This window comes from Haemorhous mexicanus, chromosome 2 (assembly GCF_027477595.1).
Source record: "Haemorhous mexicanus isolate bHaeMex1 chromosome 2, bHaeMex1.pri, whole genome shotgun sequence".
NCBI lineage: Eukaryota > Metazoa > Chordata > Aves > Passeriformes > Fringillidae > Haemorhous > Haemorhous mexicanus.
The window spans coordinates 99,246,643-99,269,756 of record NC_082342.1 but is presented as its reverse complement, the minus strand read 5'-3'; the positions used below and the strand labels follow the sequence as shown (position 1 = coordinate 99,269,756).

Here is a 23,114-nt window from a genome sequence, read left to right as displayed (position 1 = left end):
GGTTTTGAAATGTACAGCAAAAGATGAGGGAAATTTAGCACAGTGCACTACCTCTATTTTTACAAGCAAATGTTCAAAAAGGAACATTGTGAATACTGCTACTGTATTTAAACAATTAGCCATACTTGTAGGTGAAGTGCCTGTAAGAAATAAATTTTACAGCATTTTAAGGATAATCCCTTCTTATTACTTTCACACCCTTTCATTACTAATGAATGTAATGCTTTTAAAACATCAGTTATTTATCTTAAAAGTAAATGTCCCTAATGTTTTCTTCTGCATGACAGAAGTTAATGGTAAAATTATCCTAAATATGTATCTTAATGTGATATTTCCCCATATCTTATACAATAAGAGTGCACTAATATATCACTTACTCCATAAAGACCTCCACTTTACAGAACTATCATTTTTCCATTTATTCAGAGCAAAGCAACAATTAGAGCCTTGTATTAATTATAATCCTGGCTATGTGCTGTGGCTTCCATTGTATAGTGTTAACTCTTGAGTGTTGGTGTCTCAATAATTCATGACTGATATTTACTTGATAGGGAGATGTAAGCAAAATTTTCTTTTTACATCTTGAAAGTAAAAAGTAGAAGTAAAATTTTCTTTTTACTTCTTTTACTTCTTCTTCTTTTTTCTTTTTATTTCTTGAAAATATTTAAGATAAATAAGGCTCTAGAGTTCAGATTTTCCAAGAATTTTCATGAAATTCAGTGTCTCTTTGATATTAAAGGTGTGTGAGGTTTTTTATTTAGAACATTATCTGATCAACAAAGAAATAATGCCATATATTTAAATAAATTAAAATTTATTTCTGATAATTTTCACATTTGATCACCATGGTTAATATAAGATTGATAATGCATCACTCACAAGAAGAAATTTTTTTTAATGATTCATTCATAATTTGAATCTGAAAGGAGGCACTTAAGTGGAAATTACCTAATTTTAATTTGTGAGTATCAATGTTAACTCCCATAATTACAAAAATTTTCAAATACTATGATGCAACTGAGCTATTTGTTTTCATACTACACACTCAGTGTATTTTCCATCTGGTTATGTGGTTTCTGGGGGTTATACACTATATTCCATGATTTAATAGAAAAGCTTGTAAGATCAAAGGAGGCATAAAATTCACTCATGTATTCCACCACTATATTTTCCATGTATTTGAGCTAGTTTGTAGGTCCACTTTTAGTCATATCAACCTCCTAAGGTGGTAGAATAATTTTCAAAGTCCAAAGTGTTACTGCCATTAATCAAAAACAAACAAAAAACCAAACCAAACAAAACAAAACGACAACAAAAAAAACCCCAAAAAACCCACCACAACCAACCTGGAAATATTAGAATGGTGTAAGAACAAAAAAGGTATAGAGTTTATCTTCCTCTACTGAAGAAGGCTGGACCACTGTTAATGGAAGCTTTTCTACACTCTCTTTCAAAGCCTCTAATAATAGAAACCCTATTTATACAGTAGGTGGCTTGTTCATATTATTAATTATCAATGTGTTTTAAATATTATCTTTTCCCATTTAACTTAACCCTCTCTAGTTGCAAATTTAGTCAATATTGTCCTTTTCCTATGCTGGACATGGAAGTCAGATGAAAACCACAATGCAACAAACTGTATATACTGGAGAATTTACCCTTAAATAGTCTTATTTTCACAAATTAACTCAGTGTTTCCAAATTGTCTTCTGAGATCATACTGTCTAATTCATTTGGCATTTCTAGCTCTACTCTGAACTTATTCTAACTTGCCTACATCATTCACAGAGAATAATTCCTAAAAGTAGACATGATATTTTAGCTGAGGCCTCACCAGATCAGGAAAAAGCAGAAAAACTACTATCTGTATTATGTACAACACAGCTGCTAATACCTCATAGAATGAAATTTGCTTTTTCTTTAGCCACATCAAACTATTGATTTGCATGTATTATGCTGCATATGCATCTCTTCAAAATGCTTCTCTGCAATTCTTCTGCCTAAAAAGGGATTCCTTATTTTGTCTTTGTGATTTATTTGTCTTTGGATTGATTTTTTTTTTGATACTCTAGTGTCTTACTATGCATTTTTCTTTATTGGATTACATCTAAATGACTTCAGATAATTTCTCTAATTTATCATATTCATAAACTCCTCATTTTTTTCTTTATTTGAGATATTTTGCTGTAGCAAATTTAATGAATTCATTAATTAAAAGTTATAGCTTTCTACCTTGATAGTCATCCTTCTTTCATTCTATCTTCCCATGAGACCCTACCTAATAACACTAAATTTGCTATCTTCTTTGCTGAAGTATGCTTCCATCTTTATCCTCCTCTTCCATACATGCAGCTTCTTCCTAAATTCACAAATACCTCATAATCATTTACATCACCATGTCTCCTGTCTTTGGATTTTCAAGTGGTATTGTCTGGCTAGTTTGAATCACACCTAAAACTGCTGGTACCAACCATTTATTCAAATAAAAATATTGTGTCCATCTGACTAGTTATTATTCCTTGCGTGAAAAGGAAAATCACTCTTTCAGATACAAGCTTAATTAAAACCATCTCCCACAAGCCTGCTTTTTGATGCATTACACAGCTACACAAAAATAGCTTCGTCCACACCTACTCCTTCTGTTTGGCAGTTTATAGTATATCCTTACCATTAAATTAACCTTGTTTTTTCTCCCTTTCATCTTCACCCAAGTATCCAACCACACTGCCTCCTCCTGAACTTCAGAGCAGGTATGTGTACATACTTGCTCCACAGAGCAACAGTCCCCTGTGTTTTTCCTTCAGCACGGGCAGGGTTTCACCCTATATTTAAACGAGACGAGAGCATTGTAACTATTTCACATAAACCTGCCTGGGTGCTTTTCAGGGAAAACAAAGAAGGACCTGTTGTAGTGACCTGTCTGAGTACCAGCCCAAGAACAATGCAGGCTAGAAGTGCATGCAAGGAGAAGCTGGCTGGGTATGGATTAAAATGGATGAACATAAAAAGGCAGTATTTTATTAACACAACAAAAGGCCGCACAGCATAGCCAAGCGAGTAAACAAGAAAAATCGTTACAGCCCTATAATTATCATGTAAATTGAAATTAATAATAGTAGAAATACTCATCTCAGGCTCTTCTAATCAACAAATAGTAGATTACAGGGTAATTAGTAGGGAATTTATATATGATTATTAGGCTCTAGATTACATAGTGACTAATTACAGTAGCAATGTGAAGGCCTTCCATGCCAAGGACTATACAATCTTCTGGCAAAAAGTACTTAAATTAAAGGTAGAACATGTCCTACAATTGTATACATGATCAGACATGGGTATTAAATATATATATATATATCTGTTTCTCTTAAATAAGGCAAACATAAGGCATCTAAATAATTTAAATATTAATTAAATATTTTTTAAAAACACACAGTAACTCATCAACACAAGCTTTAGCATAAAATGCTAGTCATGAATTATTGAATAACTGTGATAAAAATATCTGCTTTAGTTCTGTTAATTTGAAAAAAAGACAATTCAGTGAAAATTTTCAAGCCTAAGCGGTATGATGAACATGGTGCTTTTGCAACTGTCACTTCCACTTAATTCCAATGAACATTGCATAGGACCATCTCTGTCCTTTCAAAAGAGATCACATCCTTAAAAATTTAAGCCTAATGTGAATTCTTTCTGAAAATACAAAAATAAAATGTATGAGATTTTCTAATTTAATCAAATCTAAAACTGGCCTCCTATGTCCACATAGGAACAAGATTAATATGATTTTCTAGTGTTGTACAGTATACAGCAACTGTCTTGGGTGGAACTGACAGACACTGAGCATTAATAAAACTCAGACCTTAATTTAGGAGCCTAAAGTGAACTTTCAGTCTTAACTATAGCAGCCCAAAAATCCATCCTCATAAGAAATTACCTTAAAGCACTATTTTAGTACAATTATTTTAAAACAAGGATAACTAATTTCCTGGAAAAACCAGAAGAGTAGATAACGTCTAGGCATTAGAGGAGAATATTTGTTCAGCAACTGTCATAGCCACTCCATTTATCAATGTCTGCTTTCTACTGCAATCCAAAGCAGGAACAATGATCTTAAAAATCAATTAAGACTCTCTAACAAGAGTGAAAACAGAGCAAAAGAGGGAATGGGACACAGCGTTCATTCAGCATAATTTAATCAGAAGAATATAAAAGTTAAATGCTAGTAAAAAAAAAAAAAAATCAGGTCTGGGGGAAAGAACACCTAATTAGAAATAATATGAAAAAAGCCTAGAATACTTTTGCAGATGCCTAAACCAGCTTCACTTTTAAGTTCTAGTTATAAATGCTAAACAAGATCAAAAGAATTGTTCTCAAGCAAACAGTTTGACAGAGGATTCATTATTTTATTAATAAGGACCTGGGAATGTTCTAGACAACACTAAACTGTCCAGTGCTGCTAAGCCCTACAGAAGATGTGTAAGAAATTGTGCCTGAATTGTACCTGAATTCTGCTTTTCAATTAGCATTTCTCAAAAACTGTGAAGAGCACTCATGGAACCAGGAAATATACAATTTGATCTGTGAATCTTCCGTTACTCCAGGCAAGAATTATTTTTGAAACTCTACAACTTCTTAATTTCTTTTGGGAGTTAACTTGGGAGGAGACCTGACATGTACATTTCTACTTCTGTGCAGAGCACAATACTGGCTTTGTTGCTCCTCTGACATCATCCAGCCTCCTTAAATTGGTACAAAAATGTCATAGTCAGAGGAATCCCGCAGAAAAGAAGAAATAATTATTGAGTAGTCTGTTTTCGAGCACTAGTGATGCAGGGATCAAAAACCAGGCTTGTTCTCAACATAAAAAGAAGATTAGGAAGCCTGAAGCTCTTTCTTTAAATTTTTCATATCTTCTGTGCAGGGCTTTTCTTCAGGGTCTTTTGCCAGACAAAGCTTAGTAATGAGGTGACTCCAGTCTTGTGAAGAACACAGTGAGGCCAGAGGGGGAAATGGATACCTTGGGCTGCAACATGCACTTAAAGCAGCTGACTTTATAATAACTTACATAGCTTATAGCATACTCTGTCAGCATATTCCTACTCTTCAGCTGAATTTTTAATTAATATAGCTTTAATTAAATAATGATTAAATTCACCTGTTGAAACACAGAAGCAGCATTGCTGCACTATCCATCATTGCACCACACTTTAAAAAGACCTGTCAGTTGGGTATTTGCAGGCCTTCACTGTTTCCAAAATCTTGATTAAGGATAAGTATAGATTCTCTTTCATACTTCACAGTGAAAAAAAAAAAACAAACCTTTTTCTGTATTTTTTATACTTTCTAGGAAGACCCAGCTGTACTGTATGCTCATTTATCATCAATCATAGCAATAATTAATCAACTCATTAATCATGCAAAGAGAATTTTGCCAAACACGTTTTGAAAAAAAATAAGGTTTCAGTTGATAATATACTCATATGTGAAATGGATGAGGACAGAAGAGGACCAGGGTATAGAACTTCTGTTAAATATTTATATTCTTGCAAAATAACTAAAATATTGAATTATCATTATACCAACACCTTTTAAATACACATATGCATTACAAAAACTGGTACAAATGTGACTACAGAAGGTGAAATAAATCTAAATCAGTAGAAGGAAAAACAGTTGTGAGTGGGAATGAATGAAATATGCCAGAAATTGTAAGGGTTTACAGAACTGAAAAATAGCTGGAATGCAGGATAAGTAAGTTTTTAGGCTACTAAAAACAAATAGTGACAGGTCTGCAACAAAATATTTATATTCCAGAATAATGAAATAGATTAAAGTTAAGGAGAAATATAGAGAAATATAAATGCTAAATATGTCCTGAGGAAGAACATAACCTAACACAGTTAAGTTCAGATGGGTATACCACAGGCTTTAGGCTTCAAACCAACAACCACGATAGATTTCATATGTTATGTTATGTTATGTTATTATAAATAGTAACATGCAATTGCAGAAGAAAATAGGATGCTAAATAGAGAAAAAAAGAGATATTAAATAATAGAAGAAGATTGAAAAATGTCAAAAAACCCACAGGAAGTATAATAGCACCTTGATAATGACTGTTGAGAAATTCATATGGATATCTGTCCAATATTTGTAACAATGTGTTCCAAAGGAAGTTAATAAAGAACTATAAATAATAAAAATAAGTCAAGATTAGCAAGATCTTGAGTTAAATTTGAAATACTGCTGTAATAGGACTCCAACAAAATAAATAGATGCAAAAATGTGAGCTTTCTTTTTCAATGACGTGAAGACAGGCTCTTTGCAAATACTTTCGACAATAAGGCTAAAAAAAGAAGAAAAAAAAAAAAAACACTATGTTGCAAAAGGTGGATAATATCCCAGAGTAATGCAAAAGAAAATACAATACAAGTGAAATCACTTGGAATGAAATAATGGAGTTTATTGTCAAAGACTCTGGTTTACAATTCAACTGTGAATGCAGTCCTAAGAATGCTAGAAATCACTAAAACCAAGTTTCACTAACTTTGTGTCTTTTCTGACTATTCTTATTAATTTTGATGAATTGGTACAACAACCAATTTCATAACCACTGTCGATAAGCAAACATAAGGTGTTCTGTTTTTAAAAACACTGGATCTTAAAATCATCTTTGAATTACATCTAGACTTAGAACACAAGTGTTCTGACTCCACTATATCCTGTAGCGAGTCAACAGCAAGACATATTTTGACAAAAATGGTCTGTTAGGTGATTATCTTATGTGGGTTTCTTCAGCTGCAGCACCGTCACATGTGGTTCACCTACCTCCTCTTTTCTTGATCACCTCTTCCATCTTTCTGGGAGAGCTATTATTGTAAAAGTGTGGTGTCCCAAACCATGGAACTGGTAAGGCTGGAAAAAGCTTTCCCTTTCTACGGCATCACTTTTCAGTCTGATGGCTTTGCCAGGACTCTTCACTGTGTGGTTGCACAGCTGAGGAGACAAGTAGAAGGGGCTGAGGGAAAAAGAAACAATTAGCTGATGACTGCTTAACTTGGCCTGAATCTCATTTTACCCCAATGGCTGAGATGACAAGGCACCTGCATTTCCATCTTGACTTTGTATACTAATAATTCGCCAATCAAATGTAAATTCTTAGCCTTGTCCACACTACACTTGCCCTTGCCTTCTCTGACCTACACTCCCTCAAAGATGACTACTAGTTCCTTGCTCAGTGCACTGGGGTCTGAAACTCTGCTTTCAGTATAATGTTACTGTAGTTAGCAGTGCTAACTCTTTCTTCTTTTTATGCCACAGAAATAATCATGTTCTTCAGGGAGAAACAGAGAGTTTTACAGAGGAAAACAAGAAAACAGGTAATTCACTTGCACTCACAAACTTGGGTTTTCTCAGAAAAATGGTTTCTATATGAAATAAAAGTGCCTGTTTTCAAAACCCAGTGAAAAAATTCAATTTTCTATGAGATTTCTAAAAGATAAACAAAAATACATCATGGCATTTTAGATCATAATTAGATACTTTTTATAAGTGGAAAGCATAACTCAAAGAGACATTCAAGTAACTAATATGTCTTCAGAAGGAAAATTTTAGACCTTAATAAATGTTCGGTTTAAATTTGAAACATTTTGTTTCAAACTGCAACATGACAATATAAATTGTGATTCTAATCTAGTTTTAAAGTTGCCTGGGTTGGGTAAATGAACTACTTAGAAAATGTCTTATTTTCACCAGCTCACGCCGAGATAAAACCAGGAAAACTGAATTAGAATAAAATTATTGTAATACTATTTTATGTTGGTGTTTACATTTTACAAAAGCAAAAATCTAAGAATAAAATCATGAGTTAATAATTTGAGTTATTTTTTGGAGGAAAGTATAAGAGTCTCATAAAAGCTATGATATGAACACTTCTTTACTGTAATGATATAAAGCTTTGCTAAATAAAGACAAACAGAAATTAACAAAAATCTTTCTGTGGTATATAGTAAGAGGTTTTGAAGGGCTCCAGAGGTCATAGTTTTGCCCATCTTGAAATAATTCTCTACTAAGGATTTATGAGGCTTTACCACAGAGTAGATATTCTCATGGTCTTGACAGATTGTCACAGCTTCAGCAGAAACACTGAGAATTCTCAGAATTGAGACAGACCTTCATCTCATGCAAAGAATTTTTTCAGGATATTTTTATCACTGCTGTTTTATTCTGAGATATTCTGATGCATTGTAACTTCTAGCGACAAATTACATTTTATATGTAATAAGAGGGAACCTGGTCCTTTTAGCCTTTATTGATGTGTGAACTAATAGAAAATATTTGGGAGGCCTTAACACAGAGATCTACATGTGCCAGTGATGCATCATTTGCCAGCATTTTATTTCTGCATTGCACTGTATGGTTCATTTGGCAAGACATTTATTCCTATTTTCAGCAAATCTATAAACCCACAAAAATATGAATTTCTAATATCATATTTGCTTTGCATCAATAGTTTGACAATTTTTTTATTGCTTTGTAAAATCAAGATTCAGAAAATAATAAATTGGGGATGTGCAAGGGAATTTTTTAGTTTGCAGCCATCCTGTGTCATGAAAATACCTTTTCCCTCTCCTTAATCATTACTTACTCCCAGAAACCACCAGTGTGGCACTTTATTTCTATGAGATATTCCTTGCTCAGTGCTTTTTTCATGCTTTTTGGATTAGCAAAAAACAATTTCACACCCGGTGAAATTAGTGCTACATGTAATTAGAATCTGCAGTTTGAAGCTTCATTCTGCTGAATTGGCCTGATTTGGTACAACAGGTACCTAGAGAGCCATACCTCTTTTTTAATGGTTCAATGAGATCACAGGTAATCTTTTTTTTGTCTTTCACTCTACTCTCATCACAACTCAAAACATTAGAGGAGTTTTGTCACGGTCTGGTTGACCCGATTGAGGAGCAGGGTTTACCCTGATTCAGGGTTGGCAGCTTCATCGCGGTCTTGCGATAACGCTGGATCGCCGGCTTGACCAAGAGGAGCATTGCTGGGGGTCTGCTGCGGCTACCAGTGAAGTGAAAGGAGGGGTTATGACTGCGGTTGCCCGAAAGGTAATTTATTAAGGAGGATAACAAAAACAGAAGCCGAACACAGTAGCCCTAGGAGCTAACACCTTGTGGGGGCAGCCAACAGAAGACCAATATTACAGGGAACTGAACCTTATACAACCTTGGTAACAGAACGAAGAACCTATGAACAACAACGTGACTATATATGGAAAACCAACTAACCAATTATTAACATGTAACCTTATATTGAGACTTAACCTATATTAATGTAACCCATAATCCTGTGCTTCTCACCATATCTAGATGTTTTCTTTCTTAGCATTCTGCTTCTTAAGGCCTTAAGGCCTTCTGCATGGTCAGCCAGGGCTAATTCCCTGCTGACTTCTGCCTGAACCACCCCCATAGAGTTTCAATTTAGTAAAGCACTTACTGTTAAGTATGCACTTAACTTTTTTGTTAGTCAACAAAGTGCTTTAACGTTTCTTTTGTTCCTATTGACTCCAAATCATACATGAGCTTAAAAAGAAAATGCATATAATTGATTTCATAAAACAAGACCAAACTGTGAAACACATTTTAAATGGACTTATTCAAGAAAAGCTGTGATCTGACTCCGTAACAATTCAGTAAAGATTTTTCCTTCTTAAAGTCTTTGGGTATGGCTGGGGAGATTTAATTTTCAACTTTTCAACCTGATCTAAAGTTAAAACTTTTCTCTCAAAAAACTTTGAACAAGTATCAAAGTTTTCATGTTACATTCAGCAAATAACTACTGATTTTAAGAAATAAAGATCCTCTATGTAATGAGATTAAGATATGCATTATTTGTAATATTGCCAAATAAATGCTATCTGTGCTCTTCAGATCATCTAGTGAAAACCACTTCTCATTGAATCTTGAAAATAATATCATCGAATATTTTCACATTTCTTCTCAAATGTGCAAGTCTACTTTGGGCTTTTTTTCACAATCAAACACTAAAACCGAAACTATTTTAATAGCCCACTACGCTAGTAAACATCTTGAATGAAAGATAATGAATGAAAAAGGTACCAGCAGTATTGTAACTTTCACTCCATCCCAAATAACAGAGTAGAAGAGTACTGAGTAAACCTGCAGAAACATTTGATGTCTTCATCATCCAACGTAGCCTTGTTACTCCGCTATCTCTAACACTGTCACAACATGATTCTCACATTTTCAGCTTTTAAATTCTTAACTTCTGAAAACCTCATGCATGCCCCTTCATTAAATTCCTCACTCTTCCTATGTAACAGTCCCTGGAGGCACAGGTTGGGGCAGTCAAATACTACAAGTGATAGAAAAATGAGGTGATCAGCTATGCAGACTAAAGAGCATATGCTCATTCAGAAACACCTAGCCAGTGTTACAGTCATCTGTACCCTAAAACTTGTACCTTGGAATTTTTAGGGAAGCACTTTAATCTCCTCATTATTCCTTTGTGAATTCCCTATATCACCTTACCCACATTTCTTTTTGAATTACAGTAATTTTCTTCCTTTCAATATTCCCCAAGTTCCAGCTTTTCAAATGCAGATACTAAAAACAACTGATGAAGCTATGAAGCTAGCTATATCATTGCTAAAGAACTTTGCATTTTTCCCATTAGATTTAGAAACAGATTTGTATAGTCATGCACTACCATGTGCATTTATTACCCATTTCTCCTAAGGGATTGGAAAAGAACAGAGCTGCCCAGGAAAGTCATGGCACGAGCCATGGTATGATCAAATACAGTTTCTGTCTTCAGTGGTTTCTATAGACTGGTTTCTCAGTCCCCAGTGAAATGTAAATCTGCTGTTCCCCCAACTAGAAGTTCAGAAGGAAGCTGAAAAAGGAAACTCTACAAACTCTCTCCTTCAAAAGGCTTTCCCCAAGGCTCAGAAACCCTCAGCAGACTTAATCCTTAGCCATGACACCTGGAAGTGCTGCCCCAACCCCCACTATCCTGCCCACCCCACATGGCACTCACTTTTCCAACAGAAAACTTACTTTCTCCTTGGCCTATATGTCTGCTATTAATTATTATTTACATATTTTATTTTTCACATATTGTATTTTCTTATAATGAATTTGGGAACCATTTGTAATTGAGAATATGAGAAAGGTGAAGACATCTGGCAGAGTTTTCTATTAATTTTTGAGTAGTAACCTTTGCAACTGTACAGGTGTCATTGGGAGATTTGAACCTTGTTGAAAGCAATGAGACTGCTTGGCTGCTTGATGAAAACATTTCTAAAAACAGAAACAGACAAGAAACCTACAATACATAAACATGACTCTTATTAAAGCAGCACTGCTGATAAAAGAGTTAAGGGAGTAAAGTATCTGAATAATAACAGTCACAAAAAAGGAGTAGCAAAAATAAAAACCTTACCCCCCTATTACAGGACCTACCAAGTAGTTAAATGGAGCCCAAGTCAAAAACTGAGTTATTTTTCTTTTTAATAAAATATATATAGTCAGAGATATTTTAGTATAATTAATTGTATATATCTGACTCTCTTTCATACAGAGAGAAAGAAAAACTAGAACTGGAGGGAAATACCAACAAAGATCCTTTTCCTGTAATCTGAGACTCCCCAAAATTACATATTCTTCTACAAAATAATACATATTTTTTGATATATTAGCCACTAATCTCAGACATCAGCAAGTGCATGATTTCTGTTAATTTCCACTAGGCTGGAATCAGTATCTAAGCAACCATTTTCCCAATACTACAAGTATGTCACTGTTAACTTATCACAGCAAACAAACAAACAAACAAACCAATCCCAAGTGTATGTAGATTATACCTGATGTAAAGCCTCTGTCATCACAGAAACATTCCTGTGACTATGAGAAGTAGATGAATGGATGATGAAAAATAATCATTGCAAAAACAGAAAAACACATTGAGAAATTTTGCAAAACACTGGGTATAAACTTCAATAAAGTGAATTTATTAATGATGAGACATGATTTCTAGATATACTAAAAACAAAGCTGGAAAAGAATGCTTGCAATTATTTTAAGATTACTTAAAGCAACTTTTCTTCCTAAGTCAATATTTTCTCTGATTCAAGACATGTGGAGGGTACGGCATTGACATGGTATCAATTGATGCAATAACCTATCCCCTGAAATGCTATTGGTTTGAATTTGAATTCTTGGATTTTACATTTAATTAAATAGTTCTAATTTCATCTGTATAACACTTGTAAAATTACTTAAGTCTGAAACCTGAAAAGAAGAATGCCTGTGTGCCAAATCATGGCTTTAGAAAAATTTTCATCCTTAATAAAACTATGAATGAGTCAACTATTCCAGCTATCTAAAGAAATTATCCATTTCCTTCCAACACACACAAAGTTGACTCAAAGGCCAGAGATCAGCTGCTAAGTATAGTAGGAAAGTTATGTAATTAGTTTTGCAAGATCAATGAACAATTGGATTGCTCATATGCTGCTGAACTCAGTTACATTCATATTCTGTATGGCCCAATATTCATAATATTTAGTATTTATGTTGACTACTTTGCAGATTTTATACTACATCAAAGTATTACACAATGGAAAAAAAATTAAATGTACCATAAAGGAGGAAAAAAAGTGAGACCATTAAATGAATTCACATGCAAATTGATGATAAATTGCCCTCCGTCTTCAGGAGTTATTGTGACTAGCTATGGAGTATATATGCCTGGACATAACCAAGATTTTTCACAGATCTATAATGATCCCATTTTAAATCCACCTTTGACTCTTCCTAAATGCCACAATGCTTTTTTATTTTTTTGGTGGAAGTTCATAATTAAGTCAGCAGGATGGCTAAGAAATTTGATTTTATTCTATTTTCATTTTATATTTGAAATATGATTCCTTCTCAGCTTCAGTGCTTGAGCAGTTTCATGTTTTGGTTTATGCTCCCATTCATAGAGCAGATAAGAGTATGCATTACTTTAACCATGCATGTAACTCAACAGCAGTTATTGAATCACTGCACCTTATGACTAATTCTATTGGCTTTAAGAGAATCTAGGCACTTGCATAAAACTAACAGAAATTAAGTAGGTGCTTAAATACTTTGCTTAATGAGTCTGCAATGACTCTCATGTACTGAACAGTTCATGAACTGATCTGTAAACAGATGAATGAATCACAGTTAATATCACTTTGTAATTGTTCAGGAAAACACACTTGCTTAGCAGAAAAAGAGTTTGAATATAATGCATAATTTTTTTTTTCATATGTAAGTATACAAAAATTAATTCTAAGAAATCCAAAATCTATTTCTTCAGCTATGGTAGCAATCAGATTGTAAGAGTATCACTAGGAATACTTGGAAGGCTTTTCTATCTGCTTTAGCCCATATTTCTGTGAGGATTTTAATTGACAATAAAAGTATAAATTAGGCAAGCTTGAAGTGTTAAAGTGGTAAGCATGACAATACAGAACGAATTTATCCTTTATAGTATTTTAATTACATGAAGGGCAGATTAAGAAAATATTGCTTCACAGCAAAAGATACCAGTTACAAATAATAAACATATAATTCATATTGTTGTATTTAAAAGATAATGCTCTTCCTTTTTGTTATTAAATTCTGATTTTAAAGATGCAGCTATCATGCATTCAAGCATTTTCCCTTCAATGAAAAAAAATAACAAGAAATGCTTACATTTACACATGAATATAAATACTTATAGAACATTTTTGTATACAATTTGTAAAGGTTTGGGGGCTCCAATTTCATCTTTGTTTTAGAGAGAAACTGCAAAGATCTGAAAAGATTTGTCTAAGCTGGAAGTAAATAAATTTTGGAAGTAAATAGATTTTGCTTAGCTGATTTTAAGTGCTATAGACGTAAAAGAGAATGACAGTCTCATCTGGGACCCATGTGAGTTTAATCTAACTGCTTTTTTTCTCACAGAGCTACTCGAAGAAAGGAATCCAGAATACCACCTACCATCTGACTATCTAAATGAGGTGTCCATCTCTTTCCTCTGATTTTATGGCCAGTTCCAACACCACTGAGAAGTGATTTTGTCATGCAGAGCATAAAATAGTTTAAGTTACAAAAGATTTATGAATGAAGGTATCTTTAAAAACTATTAATGGGAACCTCAGCTGCAGCCATGTTTATGTGTGAAGTATTCAAAGTGCTGATTTTTTTTCCAAGGGTCAGCGTGCGAAACAGTAAAGGCGTAAGCAAAAGAAAGTGTTGTATAAAGCTGAACCAGCTTGATAGAAATGCAGTCTGGCTCAGAATTACCCACAGTTGTAAATGCCCTAAAACCTTGTGCATGGCAAGGGTTTGGGGAAGTGATTTGGCTAGAAACCCCAATAACTTCATTTAATAAATGATTCCCTCAACGAATTCCTGAACTGGCTCACCAGGAAGCTACCTGAGTGTCATAAGCAAAAGCAAGGGCGTGGGTGCTGATGAGAGAGAGGGAGGAGAACAACAGAATTGTGGCAGCCTGGATTTGGATCAGGTTAAAATCAACCACACCTGAAGCCCACATAAATTGTGACACGGGGAAAATTTGATGCTAAATCAATGCAGATATGATACACTCTGAGGCCTGACAACATTCTCACCTTGATGCCTATGACAGGAAGATTTTAGCTGTTTCTTTTTTTCTCACCAAATCCTTAGTCTTGTACATGAATATACCAATATGAAACCAAATAATATTTTAAAAAAATGTTGAATTAAAAGTTTTATTCTGTTCATGCATTGGATAAACCTGCCTTAAAAAAGACATATGCAATTTCACTTTAAAAGGCTTTTAATTATCTAAATACAGGGGAAAAATATTTTGTCACAGAAATTTTACATTTATCTAAATGAGAACACCTTGTTGAGCTAGCCGAATTCCCTGAAGCTGGTAGCAACAGATAGAATTTATTATTCTGTCTGACTACACTGAAAGCAATAAAATTCACATTACAAGTCTTGCTAGGGAAAAAAAAAAAAGCTCAAAAGCTCAAACCAATTTACTTGCTTGTAGAATTTATTTTACTAATTTTTGCAGAAATGTGGTAAAATTTGTAAAAATACACTACAGCTACATACTATAAATTGTATAAATAAATGCAAATAGAATTATATTTGATTTATATAACTTTTGCAGAATTCCACACAGCAATGTAGCAAACAAATCCTTTCACTGACACAGTAAATATTGAGTATTTGTGAAATAGCAATGCACAGTATGGGAGAATAGGTCCAACAATTGCATTCAGTAGCTTAAAGAAGGGAGGCTAGAATGAGAGCTCTTCTCACACAATTAAGATCAAAAATTCTGGATATCTCATTTTCTGGTGACTGCTTTTAGCAGCATACTATCCTGAGTATTCAAAATGAGATATGCCAGTGTCAATGGACATAACTAGTAGTCTGGGAAAAAGAATGAACAAAAAGATGTCCTAGTGCATTGGTACTTTATCCTATCTTTGAACTGAAGCAAATATATACTTGACTTCAAAGAGCATGTCCAGCATGCTGGCGCTTCAGGGTCTTCTATCAGCTAAGACAATGTTCTTATAACATTTTTTTTTTTGTATAAAAATTGGCCACAACTTACTTTTGTGAGGGTAGCAGTTTTGCATGTATGTGAGATATACCTTCAGAATGTTTAACAGAACAAGTTCCTCAGCAAACGTAGGCAAAGCAACATCTTGTTTCCAGATCTCAATCTAGTTTTGGCAGAAGCTAGGCACAAACTTGCTCAGACTGGGCAGAAAGTCTAGACAACCTAGTAACAGCATTTCCATGTTTGAACTGGCTACATCAATGCATTTCTGAAGCAAGGAATAAACTCAAGATTATCAGAAACACGGTTCTGGATGTAGGCAATGATGTTAAATTCTTTGTGTTTAAATTCTCATTTGGATACTGCAACTATACTCATCATAATTTAAACGCTTTTAAAAAAATGTTAAACATAATCATATTCAAATAAAAGTGTGATAGTTGCTTTATGAAGGTGTAGATACATTCACATGCTGTGTGATTGCTCATTACACAGATAGGCTTATTTCCATACTATGAAGGAACTGCTTCAGATGGGTGGAATAATTTCCCCCTTCCTTTGTTACAGGCTGGGATTTTTTGCACGAAAGGGTGCTGGTTTACATCATAGGACTTGCCTGATCATGAACTTCTTTAGGAAAACAAAACAAATGAAAAACACATACCAGTACTAATTATCTTTACTAGTTATTCTTCCTCCTCAGAGCAGTCCCACGTTTTTAGGCACCGTATGTAATGTGACTAAAGGAGATGATATGGAGCTATTTATTAGTAATAACCACCACTGAAGGACTTCTCCATTTCCTCCCTACAGGTTTGAACAGGTTCTCCTGCAAACTTGTTGTAGTAGTTTTACTGTGATGGTGCTGGTAAATATATGCCTTAACAAGATTTGTAAGGAAAATTACATATTTGCAGGGAAGAAAGAAGCAGGCTTTCAGGAAGACAAACGCAAACCTCCTCAGACTACAGGAAAGACACTTTTGTCTGCAGCCATGGAGACATTTAAATGACTGATTCCTTTCCCAGAGAGTTAGGTGCTTAAATCATATTCCATTTGCATGGAATGTGTACCACAACATCCCCCCAAAATTACAGAAAAATGATCTGCTATATCAACTCATTGATAGGAAGAAGGTTTTGGTATCCTTTACATTGGTTTAATATTGTTAACCAAAGGTTTCCTGGGGAAAAATAAAAAAACCTACAAATAAAAAGGAAGGAATGGGAGGAAAGTTAGTAATTTAGGACCCAAATAAACATTTAACTACCAGTGTGGCTTTATGTGCTGAAGTTTGGCAAATGCACATATATGAAAGGCCACAGGGATCAACCAAATTGACACCTGAAACCTTTCTGGTCCCTGAAAATTCTGAGTTTATAAAGGAATATAAGTACAGAGAAAACTTTTTGCAACTGAAATAGAAGAATAAGACCTCACAAAAATAATGAACTGAGAAAACCATTTATACTACTGTTCTCTGGTTTTTGGGGGGCTTTCTCTACATAAAATCTCTTTTAAAAAGATCTTAACTCTCTTTGGAAAGATTCATCTCTAACATCTGGTACTTTTAAGAGACAATGAAAATAGAACTATTTCTTGGTGTAAGCACCTGTAAGGTAAAGGACTAGAAACATAAAGGGGGTAAATTGTTTTAAGGTAAAGGAACCTGCCTGTAGGCACCTAATGCCTGTGTGGGGAAAGTGAAAAACTGAGAGCTATGAATTATCGAGAGCAAGGGAAAAGCCAAGATTATTCAAAAAGTAGCTGTGACAAAAAGGTAACATTTCAAGTTAAAATAAAGGCAAAGAAGAAAGAAAATAGGAATATAGGGCTGCAGGCTTGCCGATGAATTGTGCCCAAATTGGGCAAGAAACCATGTTTCATATCCATTATTGCAATCTAGTGGCCAGCTCTACTTCCACTTGCAATTTATGAATTCAGAAGCTTTAATTCTCAACCTCATTGTATGTAGAAAGAATGAAATTTTCTTTCCCTGAAGTATTGTGGATAATAATCAGCATCTGCAAGATAAATTCTGAGATGGTTATAGAGAGGTGGCAAAACACACTAATAATATGTTGACATTCTAAATATAAACATTGCAATTATGTTGTTACAACTACAACTAGGAAATGCCTTGCATGCAAAGGAAGGAAGCAAACTTAAATCTTAGGAACAGACACTGCATCAAATGGAAGTAATCCTGTGTTTAGCAGCCTTGCTGAATCACAGCTCTTTTGAATGGGTGCTGTCATACAGGCCACCAACTGAAGCATGGCAGTAGGAGGCTCTTTAACAGGAAGTTTTATGGTCCAGAATGAAAGTCATTTAAACATTAGGTCAAATTTGCAGGATAAATGGAAATATCAGTTGAAAATAATCAACACCTTAAGCAAAATACTTTATGCCCTTTTTAACACCTGAGAAGTGAATGATTTCTTAGTTTTAATCAAAAAGGAAAGGTTTCAGGAAGAATTTTCCTGGCTAGACTGAAGTTAAGGTACTCTCTTGAAAATAATTAGCACAATCAGCTTATATATTTTTTCTCAATTTGCAATTATTTGGCTGGAAAAACAAAATAAGATTTTTATACACACAATCTATTTTTAGATTTTTTAAAATGTTTTGATGTGTATTTTTCAAATTGCTACCTTAAAAAAAATTTCGGCTATTGTTAAAAGAGCTTTGTTGGCTTGCTTACCTTTTGACCAAACAAATTAAATCTACAGCTTGCCAGAACATTTACAATTTGCAGTTTAAGGAATCTTCAAAATGTATCATTCAAGGCCTAAACCATGGTAAATCTGGTATAGAATGCACAGAACATAGTCACAGACTGGGTAATGTGGGAAAGGACCACAGTGGGTCACCTGGTTCAACCTCCCTGCTCAAGCAGAGTCATCCCAGAGCACATGGCACAGCATTGCATCCAGATGGTTTCTGAACATCTCCAGGGAGAGGAGATTCCACAACCTCTCTGGGTGACCTGTTCTAGTGCTCAGTCAACCTTGCAGTAAAGAAGCAGGAAGGAAAGTAAAGCAGTAAAGTAGTAAAGCAAAATAGAAGGCCAAAACTTGCATTCCAAAGAGTTAACAGATGAAATCTGAAATTTTGGAGCAAAAGTGATGTCATCCTCCTTGACTGGTGACTTTTCAAAGGCTGACAGGAAGCAGAGATGACCTAATGATTTTTTTTGAGTTAGTCATAGCCCTTCATGTCAACAAACTACAAGATAAAAATGCATTTTATATCCTCTGATATTATGACTAAAAACTGGACTCTAAGGGTACCTTAAAATTCAGGATAAATGTACATATATTTGTAATTCTTAATAATAATTTATATATTTGTACTAATTTTTTTAATGTACACAATTATTCCTCAATATTATTGAACCTACTCCACAGAGAAACTAATAAGCCTTAAATTCTCATGATGTCCCTTTTAATAACAAGGAGATGCCAAATGCCACCCTTGTGACTTCATTTACACACCAGCTTTGCAGATACCCTGATCACTGGAGCATAGGGTAGTAACTGGGAATAGGGTAAAACTGGGCCAGAACAAGGCATGGAAAAAACTAGGATTTCCTTCCCAGTTTTGATGTGTACCCAGTTTTACAGTGACTTGATCCACACACCAATTTGCCTTGTCTTTCAGCATAATCATCAACAGCTTCTTGGCTGCTCTGGAAGGAGCTATATTGGGTACTCCCCTGCTGCTGCTGCATGAGGCGGGTGTCCGCTCGCCTCGGCCGAGCGCAGCCCAGCACTACCCCCAGCCATCCCCAGCCACACGAACACTCTGCAGGCTGCAGCAGGGGACGCAGACGGGCTGTGACCGGTGCGGAATTCACACCTGCTTGGAAACGGGGAGAAAAATAAGGCGTGACAAACCCTTTGGGACGTGCGGGGGGAGCTACTCGAACGCGCTCCCACACGTAGGGAAAGACCAGCTCCTCCCAGGGCTGTTACGGTGCAGCCGAGGGGTCCCCACCGCTCATTTTTAACTTTCTGCGGGGAGCGCACGGGACCGGCCCAAGTGTCCCTGCAACACTGAAGGAGCGCGGGGCAGGCGCGGCAGCCGCCGGCACTCCCCCTACCCCGTTCCCCGCCGCCGAGCCGCGCAGCCCCTCGGGCGGGACGCAGGGTGGGGAAGGACAAGCAGAGAGCACCGGGGCTGTCACACGGTTCCGGCGCGTGCCCGCGGCGAGGGGCGAGGGCCGCGCTCCCGCTGAGCGGCGGGGCCGCGCTTCCCCCGGCCCCTCCCTGCCCCGCCAGCCCTCAGCGGGACGGTGCCGCAGCGGCAGCGGCAAACCCCGCCCTCCGCCCCGCGTGTGGCGCGGCTGGGCGCACCCTCGCCATTGTCTGCTCGGCGGTCCTTGCCTGCTGCGGGCACCGGCGGGCGGCGCGGCGCTTGTGGCCGCGATGCTGAAGGGCTGCGCGCCCCTTCAGACGCGGCAGCGGGCTCCAGCCCTGGGGAGCAGCCACCCCGCCTGCTGAAGACTGAAACTTTGCGTCGCCGCCGCTCCCTCTCCTCCCTCTTCCTTTCGCCCTTCTCCATGCTCTGAGCGGCCGTGGGGCGCCCGCTCGGCCCCATGGACGCCTTCAGCGCTGCCAAGGCCAAGATGGGGGCGAAGAGCGGCGGCGAGGCGGTGGCGGCGGGAGTGGCCGCGCCTCAGCCCGCCGTGCCGGCCCCTAGCCCCGCCAGTCCCGGCTCGCCCGCCGCGCTCGAGCCCGCTGCCTACAGGCTGGAGGACCTGGAGACCCTGGCCACCGTGGGTGAGTGCGGGAAGGAGGGGAACAAAGGAGGTGCCGAGGTGCCTGTCTGCGACCGTGCCCGGCGAGAGGAGGTTCCCGAACAGCTGGCTGCCCCCTTCCCCAGCGCCGTCTTTTTTGTGTTTTTTTTTCTCTCCGCCTCCCCCACTCCGAACCGCTCCCACTCCCCGCTCCGCTCCCTTTTCTCCCGCCGCGCCACCGCTGGCCGGTGTGAGGGCAGCTGGGCTGCCTGCGGTGGCTGTAGGTGCCTGTGGGCGGCTGACGGGGACGCGCTGCAGCCTCCGCGCAGTTCGGGAGCCGAGCTGCGGGAGGCTGTGGGCATTGTACGGCCCCGCTGCTGCCGTGTCACCGGCTCCGGCTGCGGGATCTGCAGTAGGGCGAGCCTGCACCCCGGCCTGGGTTTGGCTTGTCTCTGGGATGAGTACTGCCACTGCTGAAGCTGAAAGACCTTTTAGTATAAAACCTGGTTTATCTGGTTTAACTTCATTTACCTGCATCATGATAAAAAATTCATCATTTAAATTTGCTGTCGGGCCAGGGAAGAGATCAAACAGGTTTACCGAATGCAGCTGAGTGTATGTGAAACCCCCGACACGCTGTTGCCCTGAATATTGATGCAAAGATGCTTTGCGTGTGTAGAATTTTGGTAGAAGGTAAGGTCTCATCTCACAAGTACCAACCACGCTTACTAAAACTGCCTGTAATTGGTGGCATTGCAGAGTAAATGTATGTGCCTAATAAATAGGCATTTCAGATATCCGTGATGTTCTCTGCATTGTATTTGAACATATATACTGACAGTTGCATATGGTTTTGCACCTGGTTTGAAAGCTTGTATGTTAAACTACATGGAAGTTTTATTCACTTTTTCATTATAGGGCTGTGAAATTATTTTGGATAGATTTGTTCCAGTAAGTAATGTGATGTAAATCCTAATTTCCCCTAAGCTCTCTTCAGCTGAAAAGGTGTGATATAAACCCTTTCTTAGTGAAGTTAATGACTTTAAACATGGAATTGGAAAGGCCCAGGAGTGTTGTTGTCAGTGAAGAATGCATTATCTTCTCTTGAATTGTGTTGTGTTTTGAGATAATGGTCCAATTTGAAATGTGGACAAACATTTTACTGATAAATTATTTGAGATTATTAAGAGACTTCTTGAAAGGTTTGTAATGTTTTTTTCCCTCCAGAAGTGGTTGCTTTTCTTCATTACATCATGACCCTATGGATACAGTAGTCATCACTGAGGATTAATACTTCAAGTGAAACACAGATTGCAGAAAAATAGTACTTTTTAAAGAAGGCAGGATAGTCATGGAAATATTCTTGGGGCCAGTGAAGAAATGTGGAAATAATCCTGGTGTCAACCTTAAACAGTATACCTTTATTAGCATGTTCTTGAAGATGCTCTTTAGAGGCTAAGGAAAGGGAAAATTGTGATTCCACAGGATTTAAAGAGAGACTTAAAAAAAGTGAGGCACTGCCTGTTATGAATAAACAGAGAAAGAAATAAAAGGTAAAAGGAACAGATAGCTGCCTGTCAAGACACTGCCAGAATATATAGTCTCCATTCTCTGTCTTCCCCAGCTTGATTTTTTCTTGTTTTTTTCTCAAATAGCTCTGTCTCAAAAGATGACCATTCTCTGCATCTCTTTTGAACTGTGCCATTGGTCATTTAATAGGAAAAATAAAGATAAAAAAAGATAAAACTGGAAAGATATAAAACTGTACACAGATAAATACATAAGGCCTTACCGCGTCGAAGAAACTGAGCTGGCTTATTTTAAGTTGGTTAAAAAATGAATTTATGACATGTCTGTGTGTCTTGCTCCTGACTAGGAAGCAATGTTGCAACCTCAAAGTGATACTGAAACTGAACACGTGAATACCTGCTCTGAGTGGCCAAGTTTATAAAAGATGCAGTGCCCCACTAATGCTTCTGTCGTGCATTAGTCGGGGATCTGAGTCAGATCTAAGTCTGCCTGAGGTTGGGCAGCTCTGTGTGCACCTGCTAACGTGAAGCATTGGAGACCTGATTTAAATGGGCTGCAAGTTAAATTAGTTCAAAATACTGCAGGGTAGTAGAGTAGATTTGTATTTTATCTTGAAAAAATTTTTTGCCTGGCTTAGACCTTTTTTAATTCAGTTAGTTAAGTACACTGTAGGTTTATATCACATGTACTGGAAGACTATATCTATGGTTCTTTTTAGCAGTGGTTTAAGTCAGTATTATCATCCATTTTGATCTCCCTGCACAAATAGATGGCATTAATGTCATCAGTTTCACTACAGCAATTTAGAGTAGTCTGCAGTTTGACTGCTCTGATAAGGATAACCATTTTCTTTCTGCTGATGTTCTTGAAAGCTGTATGCTCTGAGATAATTGGAGATGTTTGGGGATGGGAGGGGAAATATCCAAAAATTACATAACAGGAAGTTCTGGTATTTCCTTTGTACTAGAATCTTTGCTTATAGATATACCCAGGCTTAGAAATAGTTATGGCCTTGGAAACTATCAACTTGAGAAAGCTGAAAGTCAAAATAAGGAGGTGAGTTCCAAGCTGTTGCAGCTATTTGTGATTAATATTTAAGGTAACAGAATTGTGTTGGTATCTGTGAGATTGTGGTCATCCATGACTTTATGCAACTTCTCTCTGAGGAGGGAATAAAACCCACTTAAAAATAAAAAAGTTGAATGCGATACCTGCTTTAAATATA

General features: G+C 37.0%; 1 protein-coding gene across 2 annotated transcripts in view; it reads left to right on the top strand.

Annotated features, from left to right (window-relative positions):
• Positions 1–19,973: 19,973 nt before the first annotated feature.
• Positions 19,974–23,114, top strand: part of PRKX (protein kinase cAMP-dependent X-linked catalytic subunit) — a 56,164-nt gene continuing 53,023 nt past the window's right edge. The window contains exon 1 of one of the 2 annotated variants that reach the window (XM_059839711.1): positions 19,974–20,402. In XM_059839711.1, the coding sequence (XP_059695694.1) occupies positions 20,219–20,402 (184 nt within the window). In that variant the 5' untranslated portion in view covers positions 19,974–20,218. Of the gene's footprint in view, positions 20,403–21,006; positions 21,053–23,114 lie in introns of those variants that run through there. The other variant, XM_059839712.1, reaches the window with a different exon arrangement.